At 37.9% G+C, this 15,836-nt stretch overlaps 1 protein-coding gene across 11 annotated transcripts in view; it reads left to right on the forward strand.

Moving 5' to 3' along the window:
• Positions 1 to 15,836, forward strand: part of ATG10 (autophagy related 10) — a 293,531-nt gene that overhangs the window by 69,630 nt on the left and 208,065 nt on the right. For all 11 annotated transcript variants that reach the window (XM_054488329.2, XM_054488323.2, XM_054488326.2 and 8 more), the window contains one exon: positions 13,559 to 13,666. In XM_054488329.2, coding sequence (XP_054344304.1) covers positions 13,559 to 13,666 — 108 coding nt within the window. The remainder of the gene's footprint in view (positions 1 to 13,558; positions 13,667 to 15,836) is intronic.

A 15,836-nucleotide genomic window follows, 5' to 3' on the forward strand; every position in this document is an offset into this window, starting at 1 on the left:
GACTCTGTGTAGGAGCTCCAACCCCGCATTTTCCCTCTGCACTGCCCTAGTAGAGGTTCTCCATGAGGGCTCCACCCCTGCAGCAGACTTCTGCCTGGACGTATAGGCATTTCCATACATCCTCTGAAATCTAGGTGTAGGTTCCCAGACCTCAATTCTTGCCTTCTGCACACCTGCAGGCCCAATACCACATGGAAGCTGCCAAGGCTTGGGATTTGCACCCTCTGAAGCCATGGCCCTAGCTGTACCATGGCCCCTTTTAGCCACAGCTGGAGCAGCTGGGACACAGGGTGCCATGTCCTGAGGCTGGACAGAGCAGTGGGGCCCTGGGCCTGGCCCACAGAACCATTTTTCCTTCCTGGGTCTCCGGGGCTGTGATGGGACGGGCTGCCCTGAAGATCTCTAAAATACCCTGGAGACATTTTTCCCCATTGTCTTGGTTATTAACATTGAGCTTCTCATTACTTATGCAAATTTCTGCAGCTGGCTTGAATTCTTCCGTGGAAAATGGGTTTTTCTTTTCTACTGCAATGGTTGGGCTGCAAATTTTCCAAACTTTTATGTTCTGCTTCCCTTTTAAATATAAGTTTTAATTTCAGACCATCTCTTCCTTCATGCATATGAGCATACAATTTTAGAAACAGCCAAGTTACCTCTTGAATACTTTGCTGCTTAGAAATTTCTCTTGCCAGATACCCTAAATAACCTCTAGGGCATGGGCAAAATGCTCCCAGTGTCTTTGCTAAAGCATAGCAAGAGTGATCTTTACTCTGGTTCCCAGTAAGTTCCTCATCTCCAGCTGAGAACACCTCAGCCTGGACTTCATTGTCCATATCACCATCACTATTTTATTCAAAAAGCATCCAACAAGTCTCTAGGAAGTTCCAAACTTTCCGACATCATCTTGTCTTCTTCTGAGCCCTCCAAACTGTTCCAACTTCTGCTTGTTATTCAGTTCCAAAGTTGCTTCCTCGTTTTCAGATATCTTTATAGCAGTGCCCCACTCTCCTGGTACCAATTTTCTGTATTAGTCTGTTCTTACACTGCTATAAAGAACTACCTGAGACTGTGTAATTTATAAAGAAAAGAGGCTTAATTGACTCACAGTTTGCAGGCTTACCAGGAAGCATGACTGGAAGGCCTGAGGAAACTTACAGTCATGGGGGAAGGTGAAAGGGAAGCAGGCACATCTTCACAATGACAGAGCAGGAGAGAGAGCGAGCAAAGGGGGAAGTGCCACACACTTCTAAACCATCACATCTTATGAGAACTCACTATTATGAGAACAGCAAGGGGAAAATCCAGCCTCGTGATCCATTTACCTCCCACCAGGCCCTCCTCTAATTTAACATGAGATTTGGGTGGAGACACAAATCCAAACTATATCATGGTCTTTAATTCTATCACCTGCATATTTATGGGTCCAATTCTACTGACTGATTTTTCCTTCCTGTTTCAGTCATATTTACCTATTTCTTCTCATGCTTGGTAATTTTTTAATTAGAAGCCAGACATTGTGAGTGCTGGATTTTTTTTTTCATTTAGATATTTTCAGACTTTTTCTGGAATGCAGTTAAGATCCTTGGAATTGGTTTGATTCTTTCAAGGGTTGATTTGCAATGGCAAGTCCTGAACAGCCTTTAGACTAGGTCTGATTTGGACCACAACTAAGGCATTTACTTTCTGAGGATGCTACTCATTGCTGTGCATGTTAGGATGGTTTTCTATTCTCACTGGTGGGAATATGAACTATTCCTAGCCCTATGTGCATTCTGAGGATTGTGCTGCATACTTCTTTTTACTGTTTCTTGCTAGGTATCAGTAGTTTCTTCACGTCCATGTGCAGATTACGACTTAGTGAAAGACTCATGAAAGGCTCCTCTGAGGATCTTGAGAATTATTTCTTTCAGTGCCTCCCTTGTACTCTGCTGCACAGATTCTTGTCAGTCTGTTTCTCCAAATTCTGAACTCTGTCTCCCCAAGTTAGTAATACTCAGGGCTCTGTTTGGATATCCTATCCCTGTAGTGTGGCCTAGAAACTTTCTCTAGCGGGGATACTTATCAGGCTCACCTTGTTTATTTCTCTTCTCTCAGAGATCACTGTTCTGCACTGCCTGTGTTCAATATTTGAAAACTCCAATTTTATATTTTATGTTTGGTTTTCTAGTTGTTTAATGTGGGAGGGTATGTCTATTTTGTTATTCTATTATGGTTGGTTGACCAAAGAAACACTTAATACAGAAGTATTTGAAGGATACCCCATTTATGTGATGTGTAAAATCAACAAATATAATTTTAGGTTAGACATTATTAGATATATGATCATCAGTTTAAGGTCGCCAGTTTTCAACCTTAAAATTAGGAACACAGCAGTGGGAGAACGTGATCAACTCATGGAACTGAAGGAGAGGAGATATTTAAGGAAGATTCCCTAAGATTTGTATGCCTGGGGGTGGAGTGAGGTGATGTGCTTCTCCTCCTTTTGCTGTTGTGTTGTATGCTTCTGTCTTGATGCAGAGGCAACAGCTTTCTTCCTTTTTCTGAGACATTAATGCCAAGCTATGGGAAGCAGGAGTTCTGATAGATGACACAGAGAAGGAGGGAAGTCAGTATAAGAGCTTTAAACCTTCACAGGCTTGGAATGGAAATGACTAGGAGGGCAGAGATTGTGACTCATTCTGGGAAATATGTCAAGAAACTTTTGTTACATTAATAAAAAAGGCTGAGTGGATTCTATCCTCCCTCTTTCCTTCCTTGTCTTCCCTTCTTGTCCCCCTCTCTGCTAACTATGTGAGTTTGCCACGTGTCTGGTACTGATCCAAGAAGTGAATATTGAATGTTCTTTTTGGCAAGCAGAATGACCTCAGTAAAGTTTTCAATCTCACCATATCCAGGCTCCTTGGATAAAAAGCAGTGATTGTACTACCGTGCAGCCTTCTCTCAAAGCTGTTAGTACCCTCTGCCTCATTCTTGGGTAAAGCCCTTTTGGCTTCCAGCAGTAGCGCTGAGAATCTGGCCTATTGTCCCCAGGTTGGAACAGCTTCTAAAGCACTGGCCATCAACTGTGTCCTGCCTCAGCTGTTCTCCTGTGTGAGCTGTCTTCAGGTTAGATGAGACAGCTGTGGGGCTGCGTTTCTCCTGCCTCTTCCTGCTTCTCCAACTGTATTGAGTTGAATAATGTCTCCCCAAATTCATGTCCACCTAGAACCTGTGAATGCAACCTTATTTGGAAATGGGGTCTTTGCAGATGTAGTCAAAGTAAGATGAAGTCATGCTGGATTAGGGTGAGTCCTAAATCCAGTACGACTGGTATCTTTATAAGAAGAGGGAAATTTGGCCACAGAGACCCAGACACACAGGGGAGAAGGCTGTGTAAAGACAGAAGCAGAGACTAGAGTAATATGTTTCCAAGTTGGCAACAACCAGAATCTAGGAGGAGGCAACAGCCTGAAGAGAGAGCACGGCTCTCACAACTCCAGAGTTGTGAGAAAGCAAACGTTTGTTGTTTTAAGCCACCAGTTTGTGGTACTTTGTACAGCCCATCCCAGGGAGACCTTTGTCACTTCCCCTGTTCTCTTGACCCTGTAGCAGGATCCTTTTCTGAGAAGTTAAACTGCTTAAGCTCAGGCATCCTTCATTTCACTAAAAACTGGGAAAGTTAATAAATTATTTGTACTGCTTTGCAAGGATAGTGCTTTGAAATCAAAGTGACAACTTGCTACCCTGATAATTTTTCTACCATCAGTACTATCAAATTTCTTTCAAATTAATAAAGTATAAAATTACTTTAATCTCTTAATTCTCTTGAGTAATTTTCATAAAATAGCCAATGGTTCAAAAAACAATAATTTATGAAAGGAATAAGATTGGGAGTAACTTTAAATCCAGAAATCAAGATGAAGAAGGCCAACATTTAGGTCATCTGTATTTTTTTTTTTAATTTTATCTACAGTATTGGAAAAGCAAAACTAAGCCTTTAAGAACAATTCAGTGAGCAAACAAACATAATATGGCAAAATGTCTCCAAACTTAAATTGGAAGCAGGAACAAAGAGAGAAAAAAAATAGCTTTCGATAGCAGGCCCCCCATGTCCCCTCTGATCAGTTATAATATCCGTTGGCCATTCCCCTGGCACAAATAAGCAGGAGCATTCTCAGAGCCAAAACCAAATTGTTTAATAAAAAGTATGAGGGCACATATGAAGGTCTCACGTCTATGAACTGAAAATTGAAAACTCAAAATGGGCAAGTTGGAAAACCCGACAACAAACTATTATTAAAAAATGAAAGAGGGAAAAGAAAATGCTTAATAGTGAAACCTAACATTGTGGAGATATCTGTTAAAAGTAATTAATAAGGAAAACAGAACTAGTGTGTTTAAACTTACTTTTGATGCTTTGGCTCTAAGAAGGGGAAGAGACTTAGCATCATTTAAACTGTAATCATTCTTTAAAAACTTGTGTTTGATAAACAGGCTGTGGAAGAATATGTAAACACATATGCATGTGTGCTTCTCCCCACATCAGGTCACCAAATTCCCGCCTGTAACCTTCTTTTCTAGCCTGACAAGTGGCTGATTTTTTCTGCCACTTATTCCTTGGGGCCTCTGTCCTTGCTGTGCTCTGACCTGCATTACAGGGATGGGGAAGCAGTGTTATACTACTCATAGGAAGTCAGGAAGGCTCTGGAGGTGAAAAGAAGGGGGACTTGGTAGGTTCGAGAGCTTCCAGGAAGAGGGAGTAGGAATATTGTGAAAAAACTAACTTCTTATACAAGTGAGCACAGTTGTGGCATTATTGAATGGCATTGAAAATTGAAAGCTCTAAGTGGCATCAAAAAATGTTTACTTGAAAAACAGAGTGAAGGTGTGCTGTAATTAGGTAGTAACCTAGGAAAGAAGTATTGGCCCCATTTTGGGTTAGTAACTAGAGAGTGAGTTCAAAAAGGTAAGAAAATAAAAACAAAAATTAGTTTAACACTTCATGGTTCTTAGAATCATATTTATCACAGAGTGAAAGGAAAGTTTTAATGAAGTTTTCTTACTCCTGATTTAGATCTCAGTCTCCCTAGTGCAATGTTACTTTTTCTTTCATGGATTGGGTCTTTATTTTATTTCTACAAGAAAAAATAACACATGATTTCATTTAAAAATGTTTAATAATACATAGATATATAAAGTAAAGATGAAAATTTTTCCCTCCTCCTCTGACCCAATTCTGTAGTTTATTTTCTATGCACATATACATATATTTATACATATTTATATTTGTATTTATATAAATGGCATCATTGTTCTATAACTTACTTTTCCACCTAACATATCATTGACATCTTTCTTTGTAAGCATGTACAGAATTACCTTATTATTTATAATAGCTATGTAGTATTCCATTGTATGGATGATTTTAATTTGTTTAATGGAACCCCTATTGATGATGAATAATCCCTTAGTTATTCTCATGGTTACCCCTGTAACTTTAAGTAATATATTTCTCCTTCCTGATTTCTCATCTTTGGACAATAACTATTGATTCCTGCTATAATAGATGAAGAATTTAGTGTATTACTTCTACTTTCCACATTCCTTCCTATTCTTCTTTCTGATTTTTGATTATATTATTATTTTTACATCATCAAGATTCATAATATTTAGATTCTATTCAGTAACTATAATTTAGTCCTCTGTGCTTTGTTTATAGGTTGATTTGAAATTTAAACCTAATAAAAGTATATAATGAGTCTGTTTACATAAACAGGATTCATTGCAGAAGTAAGTAGTATAATAGGGGGTATAATTCTCTGTACTATAATAGATGATATAATCCTTTGAAGGTGGTATAATCCTCTGTCACACTGCTGATTGATAGAGACTATTTCAAGTCAAAATCCTACAAATTCTTGGCTGGGTGTGGTGGCTTACACCTGTAATCCCAACACTTTGGGAAGTTGAGGCAGGAGGATTGTTTGAGGCCAGGAATTTGAGACCAGCCTAGGCAACATAGCAAGACCCCATCTCTACAAAAAAAAAAAAAAAAAAATCAGCCAGATGCGGCAGTATAGTCCTAGCTACTTAAGAGACTGAAGCAGGAGGATGGCCTGGGCCCAGAAATTAGAAGCTGCAATGAGCTGTGATCATGCCACTGCTCTCTAGCCTGGGTGACAGAGTAAGACCCTATCTCTTAAAAAAACAATTCTACGAACTTTCTTTTAGTTTCATACCATGACCGCATTAAAAAAGCTCTTTTAAACTGTGCACAGGCAGAAAACCACCAATCAAGGATCAAGTGTCACAGTGTTTTTCTGTGGTTTAATTCCCAGCTAGAGAACAAATGTGTTCAGTAGGGATTCACAAATTAGGTCACACAAATGAAAGCAATAATTGTGGATTATACCATGGAGATGGTGAATCAAGGGGGTGCTAGCCTTTATTGGGCTGAATGCATCCGGAAGGCTTAATTCTTTCCCAGAAGGACAGGCTCAGCTTCCTTAAGTGGAATTTAGTATCTGAGATGTATCTCCAGCGCTTTCCCCCAGGAAGTTCTGAGGTATGGGTGGACTATTTAATTAATGAGGTGTCATGTTTAATAAATCCCAAAATACTACAGGACCAAGGGAAAATTAAAGACGTGCAAATTTCTTTATCAAAGATGAAATGTATTATCTCCTTATTTTCTTTAATTCTTGAGTTTTTGTCTAAAGGAGCCAGAGGCTAGCAGTATTGATGAATCACTTTGACTAGAGCTGGTCACTCTTTGTACAGACTTACCTTTGTGTATAACATAACCAGAGGCATCAGAGTTCACCCTGGCCAGGATCCTCTCATGCATCTGGAAGGTGTAACACTATGAGAAATTGAAGTCAGTGTTACTGGGATTGAGTGGATATTTGGGGTGTGGGGAGGAGTCGTATTAACGCATTCAGCATTGTGTTCTGGAGGATCTTCTACATCCATAACAGTTCCTTGCCTACATTACTTACCTTTAACTTTAAAAAATGGATGGATATTGGTTTAATGTCTAACCTATCTAGTATAAACTTTGCTACTTAGCAGTGGTTCCTACTTTCTTCTTCTTACCCCAAAGTTAATCAGTTTTGAGCAGCTACTGATAGTATTAGTTTGATCTTCTGCAGCAGCAAAGAACAGTCACTTGAGATCTGTGGCCTAGGTTTGACCTATTCCTCAGGGCTCCACTGACCTTGAGGCCTTGTTTGATCAGTGCTGGCATTGACCTAGAAACTTCAGTTGTCTTCCTCCTTTATGGACTTGTCATTCTGGGCAGTTGATCATTCTGGGCAGTTAACTTGAGTTGAAGTCGTATATAAAATGCCTTATTCTAAAGTAGAGCTGAGACCCTTAGATAACCACCAATGGGTGGTTTTCTTTTAGATGTGTCTAGAGAAGATCTTGTTAAACTCAGCAACAGAAGCCCTATAATTATTTTGTTAGCTGGATTCCAGCAGGCATAACATAGCTTGCTGGGTGGCATAGCCCTATGACAGCTTGTACTAAAACAGACCCAAACGTGTTCTATCAGGAAACCCTTAGATCTCCATCCAAAATGCAGTCGGCACTACACTAGAAAACTTCCTTGTCTCTCTTGGATTCTATAAGACCTATAGGACATTTTCTCCTTAAAAGTTCAAGATTGGAATCTACTCTGGCATTGTGGTGGCCTGGAGGCATATGTGCAAAGGGCAATTAATTATTTGTTTAAAATGAAGTGCCACGTATTTATAGGCACAAAAGAGGTTTTACATTAAAGAGTTAAGTCTCCTTTCTAACCCTTCTACTTTCCTTACTCAAACCTTTAGAGGTTGCCACTGATACCGTGGTCTTGGGTGTCTTTCCAGATATATTCAGTGTACACGTAGCCTGTATACTTATATTTAAACATATGGTAGCATACATATATTCATACTGTTCTGCGCTTTAAAAAATAACTTAATGGTCAGTCTTGGTCATTACTCAATATTTACAGAACTCATTCATTATTTTTGTGGTTACATACGATCCCATTATTTGGATATAAAATAATTTATTTAGCCAATCCTCACTGATGGAAATTTAGGTTGTTTCCAACCTTATACTATTAAAATAATATGTTAATAATCATTTGTATGAATTTTATTTACTACATATGTGACTATATCCGTAAGGTAAATTCTTGGAAGTAACATTTCTGGGTCCGAGGTGTGTGCATTTTAAATTTTGATAGTTTTTGCCAACCTGCTCTTCAGGGATCTTAAGCTAATTTAAACTCCCCTGCCCCAGCAATGTATGAGAGTGCCTGCTTGTTTTATCCATGTCTTTGTCTATATATTCCCTTTCATACTTTTTGATCTTTGCCAATCTGATAGGTAAAAAATGTTATCACAGTTTTTAATTTGCGTTTTTCTTATGGCTAACATTGAACATATTTTTATCTACATGTATTTCCTCTTTAGTAAACTATCTATATATCCTTTGCTCATTTTCCTATTGGGCTCTTGGACCCCTTCCTGTTGATTTGGTGGAACTATTTATATTTTGAGGAAATTAATGCTATTTTATATTGAAAAAATTAGTTCTTTTCTATGATATGAGCTACAAATGCTTTTTCACATTTTGATATGTCTTTTGACTTTATGGTGTTAAGAATTTGTTTGCATGCCATAGAATTTACCAGTCTTTTATGACTTCTGGGTTTTTATCACATTAAAAAATATGTGTTTTCCTATATTTTCATCTAGCACATTTAGGGTTTTTTTCTCATTTAAATATTTCTTATTTTGGTCTTAGGTGAAGGGCATTCTATTTAGATAACTGGAAGAGTTTTGGCTGTGAGGAAGTATTCTCTTTATAATGAATGTTGTTTGGGTTATAACAGCTGGACATTTCTTATTTATTATTCTTCTATAGTGATAGAGTGAAGCATCATGCTTTGTGGTGAATGGACAGCAAGGAGACCTAATAGCTGAAGTGTAGTTGGACTTGGAGCAATTTTAAGTTACAAGACTACTGGCAGTTTCAGAGGGCCATGTCAAGACTGGCCAAGTTGCCAGAAATTAGTTTTTGGGGCAGTAGTAAAGACCACTTCAAAGGCAGTCTCAGCATGGTCAAAGCGCCAAGAAGAGAGCGTTAACAGAGGTGATTTTAGCATTTGGAGAACTCCAGGTGAGCTATGGTGTTCATGAAGATCTTGAGTTTGTGGACCTCTCTCCTGAGGTAGCTGCAGATTACCTGATTGACTCTGTTCATTGAGTTCAAAAGAGGGGCTCCAAGGAATTGAGTGCAGTGGTTCTCAACTCTGGCTGCTGTGCTGGAATCGGCTAGGTAGATTCTGACTTAATTGGTCTGAGGCGAGACACCAGCAACATTTTGAAAACTCCACAGGTGGTTCTAATGTGCAGCTCGGATTGAGAACCATTGTTAATGCAGGCAGTTTGCTGTCTCTTTGAGTCAGGGATTGCAGTACATGCCTCAGTGCTTCCAAAATGTGCATACAAATCACCTGGAGATTATGTTTTAAATGCAGAATCAGGAGGTCTGGGGTGGGGCTTTGAGATTCTGCATGTCTGTCTTAATAAGCTCGCAGCTTATGCTGTGGCTGGTCCCTAGACCACACTTGAGTGGCTTGAGTTTGTTACTTGAAGTGCAAAGCACTGGCCCACACCAGTCCACGAGAGTCAATAAGCCATGGTCCTGCTCTCTTGCAGAATTTGCTTAGTGAACTACAAAGAATACTCAGGTCAAGAGATCCGCTTTCCACTTCCTGCTCTGCCTCCAACTAATTAGTGTAAGACAAGTTTCTTAGAAGTGCTTTACTCCTTCACCCTCTTATCTCTAAAATGAGAGGCTTGAATTGGATAAACTTGAAGGTTCCCTTTGTTTTTAAATCCTCTCATGCTTGTCCAGGATGTTTTCAGACTATCTGGATCAGGTTTTTATGTGGGATGGAATCTGGATCCTATAAAGACCTTGTCATCCCTTAGAGGATGGAGGCCTAGGCCCTGAGCTTATGATCTAGTGGGGGAAATAAAACTAACAAATGTTAAAAAATTAAAGAAGAGTTAAATGTTCAAGTGTAAGCTATGATAAGTACAAAAAGAATGCAGGGAAGCTAGAGAGGAGTGTTAATTGGAATGGTCAGGAAAACTTCATTGCCAAGGGGGAATTTGAGTTAACATCATTTACTGGGCTAGATGGACTGCAGGGCTGACAAGAGTGGTGGTTCTCTTGCTTTTGAGTTTGCTTGTCTCTAAAAAAGCATCCTTCAACAGTGAAGAACAAAACATATTTTTCTGCCTTAAATTAAAACAAAGTAGAAGAAAGACCTAGTTCTGTGGAAGTGTTTAAAGGGAAATCAAAATCCAAAAAACTCTATATTTAATTTTTCAAGGCTAATCTTGACTGAAAAGATTGATACTGAAAAAAAATCACCACTACCAAATATAGAGCAAAAAACCCAGTGTACCTCCCTGTCGATAATAAAAAAATGGTATTAGAAATTACCTAAAATGTAAGTAAATTCCTCAAATTATAAGTATTATTGAAAGTGACATATCTCTTTATCTTAACCAATTCGGAAAGAGACCAAATAATTTATTTAGATTTTATAACATAGGTGCACAAGAATTTTTGACTCACCTCTTTTAATGTCAAAGGAGATGTATTTTGCATTGTAATTAGAATTTTACTAAATTTTATGTTCCCTTAAGAGGAGGTTATGTGACCAGGGCTCAGGTATAGAAAAATACAAAATAGAGCAGTTACCCTCATTTAATGAGCTATATTTAGTACACACAGTGCAGCTCTGTGTTCTCTGAATATCCTGAGAGTTTTGGTTTTTATCTCTATGGCTAGATCATTTTGAAATTGCAGACTTTGAGTAATTTTTCTCACAAACACATGCTATTATAGTTTTACTATATAGCCATGCTGCATAATGACATTTCGGTCAAGAACAGACCACATGTACAATGTTCCCGTGAGATTATAATACTGTATTTTTGCTGTACATTTTCTTTGTTTAGGTATGCTTAGATACACAAATACTTACCATTTTGTTACAATTGCCTGCAATTAATACAGTAACATGCTGTACAGGTTTGCAGCCTAGGAGCAAGCAACTATGTCATATAGCCTACGTATGTAGCAGGCCATACCATTTGGGTTTGTGTAAGCACAGTCTGTGATGTTTGTACAATGACAGAATAGCCCGATGATGTGTTTCTCAGAAGGTATTCCTGCCGTTAAGTGATGCATGACTGTATATGGTAAATCTTTTATATAATCAACTATTGATTATCTGTCACAATGAGATTGACAATACAATAGAAATCTTCTATTTTTAAACTAATAAACACAACTTTGTGTTACTTAATAGCAAAATTATTTTGGTTGCAAGTGACAGAAAACCCAACCTATTGGATGAAGCAAAGAAGGGACTTTTTGGGGCCGTGTAATTGAAAAATCTGAGATAGAACTAGTTTCAGATATGGTTGGTGTAAATAATGTAGTCAGAATGTGGTTTCTGTGTATCTCATGGTCTTGCTTTCCTCTGAGTTGCAGAGCCAACTTTGTTTAATTACATCATGGCTGCCAGGTTTTTTTTTTTTTGGTGGTCTGTCTGGCTCAAACCTAGTGGAGAAGAGAACAGCCACCTTTCCCAACCCCCCCAAATCAATCCCGAATTTCATCCCATTGGCTGTTGATTGTAGATCATTTGTCCTCCAGAGTCTCTGGGGCCAGCAGTACTGATTGGCAAGATCAGAGATCTGTGTCTATCCCTGGAGCTGTAATTAGTGTAACGGTAGCCAATGCTCCTCTAAGGAACCATTCCCTTCTCAATCAGGAAATGGTTCCTTAGAGGAGCAATGACTACTGCTCCAAAAGAAGGAAGAATGGATGTTTGATGTGAAACAGCGGCAATGACAACAGTCACTACATATATCTTTCTCAGTTTAAGCCAATGTTAAATTTACATTTTTCTAAATACAAAGGTTTCAGTGGTAGAAGACCATTACAGGATCTGCTTTGTGGTCAGATAGTGTAGAGCTGGAATTTAAAACAGTAATTCCATCTACAAAATGGATATCCTTAATGAAATAATTAAAAATGACAGTATTGGATATCTGATGGCCTACTTTCCAGGCAGGAATGATATTAAAAATATTTAACAACCTGGGACAGAGGCATCAACCAATCAGAACGAGTTGGATCTAACCAATCAACAACTAACCAGTGCAGCCCCCTGAGTGAGGGCTGGCTGTTTGTCAGCACAACTTACTGGGAGGCATTCTTAAGGTGCTGCAAAGTGTCTTAAAAAATAGAGTTACTGTATTAGTTTCCTAGGAATGTTATAACAAGGTACCACAAGCTGGGTGACTTAAAGTAACATAAATTTATTCTCTCACAGTTCTGGAGGTTAGAAGTCTGAAATCAAGATGTTGGCAGGGTCCCGCTCCCACTAGAGGCTCTAGGGAAGGACCATTCCTTACTGCTTCTAGCTTCCAGTGGCTGATGGCAATCTTTAGCTCCTAGATGCACTGCTCCAGTCTTCATCTTCACATAGCTTTCTTCCCTGTTTGTGTCAGTGCATCCAAATTTCCCTCTTCCTATAGGAAGATTAACCCCTTAGTCCTTATTATTATTTTAATTCTATTAAAATGTAAATGTTGGTATGACAATTTGGTGGGGAATTAATATTTATTGGCATGTATGTTTGTGCTTGGGGAGGTATTATATTCTTACACATGACTTTATTGAATTCAAACAAGTGTTACCTTAAAAAAATGGAACTGGCCACAGTGAGATGAACATCATTCATTAGTGTATTTAAGAGCAAGTGCAAGAAACAGGAGACAAATACTGGTAAAGGGCTCAGAAACCATATTTTGCAAGGAGTATTTGCAAATGATGGTCATTTCTTCAGCGCTTGGAAGAACAGCTGTGTGGAAAAGGGATTAGACTTCAGAGGGCAGAACTAAGTAAGTTAAAGGATGTGAAATACAGGACAAAACTTTCTTAATGTACAATGCACTAAAATGGAAATGACCGCTGTGTAAGGGAGTAACAAGGGCCAGTTCCTGGAGGTGTTCAGACAGTTGCTGAGATGCATAATTACCTTTCTGGGACATTTTCATAGAGATCTTGCCTTGAGAAAGAAATTGAAATGGAAGCTTTCTTGCAGCTTTGAGATCTATTTCAAGTCCTAAAATTGTTCTCTATATGTACGCCATGAAAATCAGTATTAATTATGTGACAAGCTATTTCTATAAGCTTAAGTTTTGTTCCGTGATCTTGGTGCTATGGACTAGTCAGGAAAAAAGGGAAAGGTTTAATCTGGGGGGGGAAACATCATTAATAAATAAGAAAGGTAGGAGAATAAAACTTGCATTTATTGAGTACTTACTACGTGCAGGGTGTTGGACTAGTCTCTTTATCCATATAGTCTCATCTCATTTAGTACATTTAGTTTTTAACTGATCAGTTTGGAACTTATGGGAAGTGGTTCTTAAATGATGAATTCTTAAAATAATTGGCATTTTCTTATGTATTTTTTGGTGATGAAACACAGGACTGTTCTGATGGCTACATGTGCAAAATACACTTTCAAATTAAGAATGGGTCTGTGATGTCACACCTAGGAGCATCTACCCATGGACAGACATGTCTTCCCATGGAGGTGAGTAGTTTAATGCGTCATGTTCTTTTCAGTCTCCATAAAGTATACATTTAAAAATGTATACTTCAATGACTCCATCGCATTCCATCCTATGGAAGCACCCCAATTATATGGCACTCATATTGAAATAAAATACTTTAATTCTGTTAAGTAAATATTTTAAAAACTTTAAACTTCTTCCCATTGGAGAGAGATTCAATTGCCATTGGATCCTGGGCCTGTTGTAGGGGGAGAAGGAGGTATTTTCGTTTGTAATACTGAAAGCAAGAATTGTCGTAAAGTTATATAAGATCCACTCTGACTCCAGATTGCAGTGAGCCGTCATACTTTTGGTTTCTCTTGGACCTGAATACCACAGATGCCTTCTGTTGTCTATTGATTTTTTTTTTCCAAGTAAAATTCCCTGAAGATAATATAGCCCTAGCCCCAGGCTGCTTAATATTTGATTGGAGACCTCTTTGCCTGCTCTGCCTTTAGCCCCTTTTCCCTTGAAAATATGCTGGATCTGGGTCTTATTCCTTAGGGGACTTTAACCTTGACTTGAAAATCTTGCTGAACCAAATTTTATTATGGTACTAATGACTGAGTGGTTTTCTGAGATATTTTCATTTTTCTTTTTATTGAAATGCAAATACCCTTATTGTATTTCTTGTGAAAAAAATTGTATATACCCATTGTAAAAATAAATAATAGAAAAAAATATAAAAAGGATTTTAAAATGTCCCATATGTCCTTCAGTAGTTTACCACTGGTAACATTTTAGTAAGTATCCTTTCACATATTTCTATCATATACACACACACATACTTTTTTTTTTTTTTTTGCAATAAACAAGTATATCATGGACATCTTTCCATGTCAGTAAATGCAGATTTCCATAGTTCTCTTTAATGACTCCATTGCATTCTATCCTATGGAAGCACCACAATTATATGGCACTCATATTGAAATAAAATACTTGAATTTTGAAAGAGGATTGGTGAGGACCTAATTATTTCAACACAAAAGAGAAATCACTAGTGTTTGAATTCTGAGCATCCTGGGAAAATGAAAGAGGTGACCTTTTTTTTTTTTTTTTTGTGCAGGAAGAACTGTTTCTCAGAACATGTTAAATCAGGCCCATTTGCCAATCAGACATCAGCCCCCTTGTCTGTATATGATGCTGGCCTGCAAGTAACTTTCACCTATTTATAATTTGGTTTGCAAGTTATTCTTTAGAGTATTGTGCTTGGTAATAAGCTAAGTGCCCCCAGATGGGTGCTTGAATCTTGATTACTGCTTCATGGTTCCAATAACCAACATCAGATTTGAAGCCAAGCATATTAGGAAGCTTTTCAATTCATTATATATTAACTTAAAAAAAGTTTTAAAAATTAACATAGAAATGATGATTTAAAAAATGAATTACTAGTTTTTGCCTAACAAGTTGGCAGAGATTTGAAAAGCACTAAAAAGTGGTGTTGACAGTGTGAGGGAACTGACACTTTCTGGTTGATGTTTTAACTTCACAAAGTTTAAAGATGTGCACATACTATGAATAATCTAGTCCAATTCTAGGAATTTAGCCTCATAAAATATAATTTTTTTCAACATTTTTCATTTCCAACATTTTCCAATAAATTTGAAACATATGGAAAAATTGAAAGAATTTTGCAGTGAATATCTATATACTTACCACCTAAAGTCTACCATTAACATTTTGCTGTGCTTGCTTTATTATATGTTGATCCCTCTGTTTATTAATACATCTTATTTTTTGATGCAATAATTTTAATCAAAATAAGTTGCACACAAATACTCATAAAATATTTGAGTACACAAAGATTTACCTGCAAGTATATGAACCCTTATTTATAATAGGAAAAATGAAAACAATGGAAATATACAATAGTAATGGATTGGTTAATTATGGCACATCTCTAGATGGATACAGTCATTAAAAATGATATTCCAGGTGACTGCTTAATTACACAGGTTAAATGTTCATGTCGGCCGGGTGCGGTGGCTCAACGCCTGTAATACCAGTACTTTGAGAGGCCGAGGCAGGCGGATCACCTGAGCTTAGGAGTTCAAGACCAGCCTGGTCAACATGGTGAAACCCCATCTCTACTAAAAATACAAAATTCAGCCAGGTGTGGGGGCATGCGCCTGTGGTCCTAGCTACTTGGGA

Source organism: Pongo pygmaeus, chromosome 4, assembly GCF_028885625.2.
Source record: "Pongo pygmaeus isolate AG05252 chromosome 4, NHGRI_mPonPyg2-v2.0_pri, whole genome shotgun sequence".
Taxonomy (NCBI): Eukaryota; Metazoa; Chordata; class Mammalia; order Primates; family Hominidae; genus Pongo; species Pongo pygmaeus.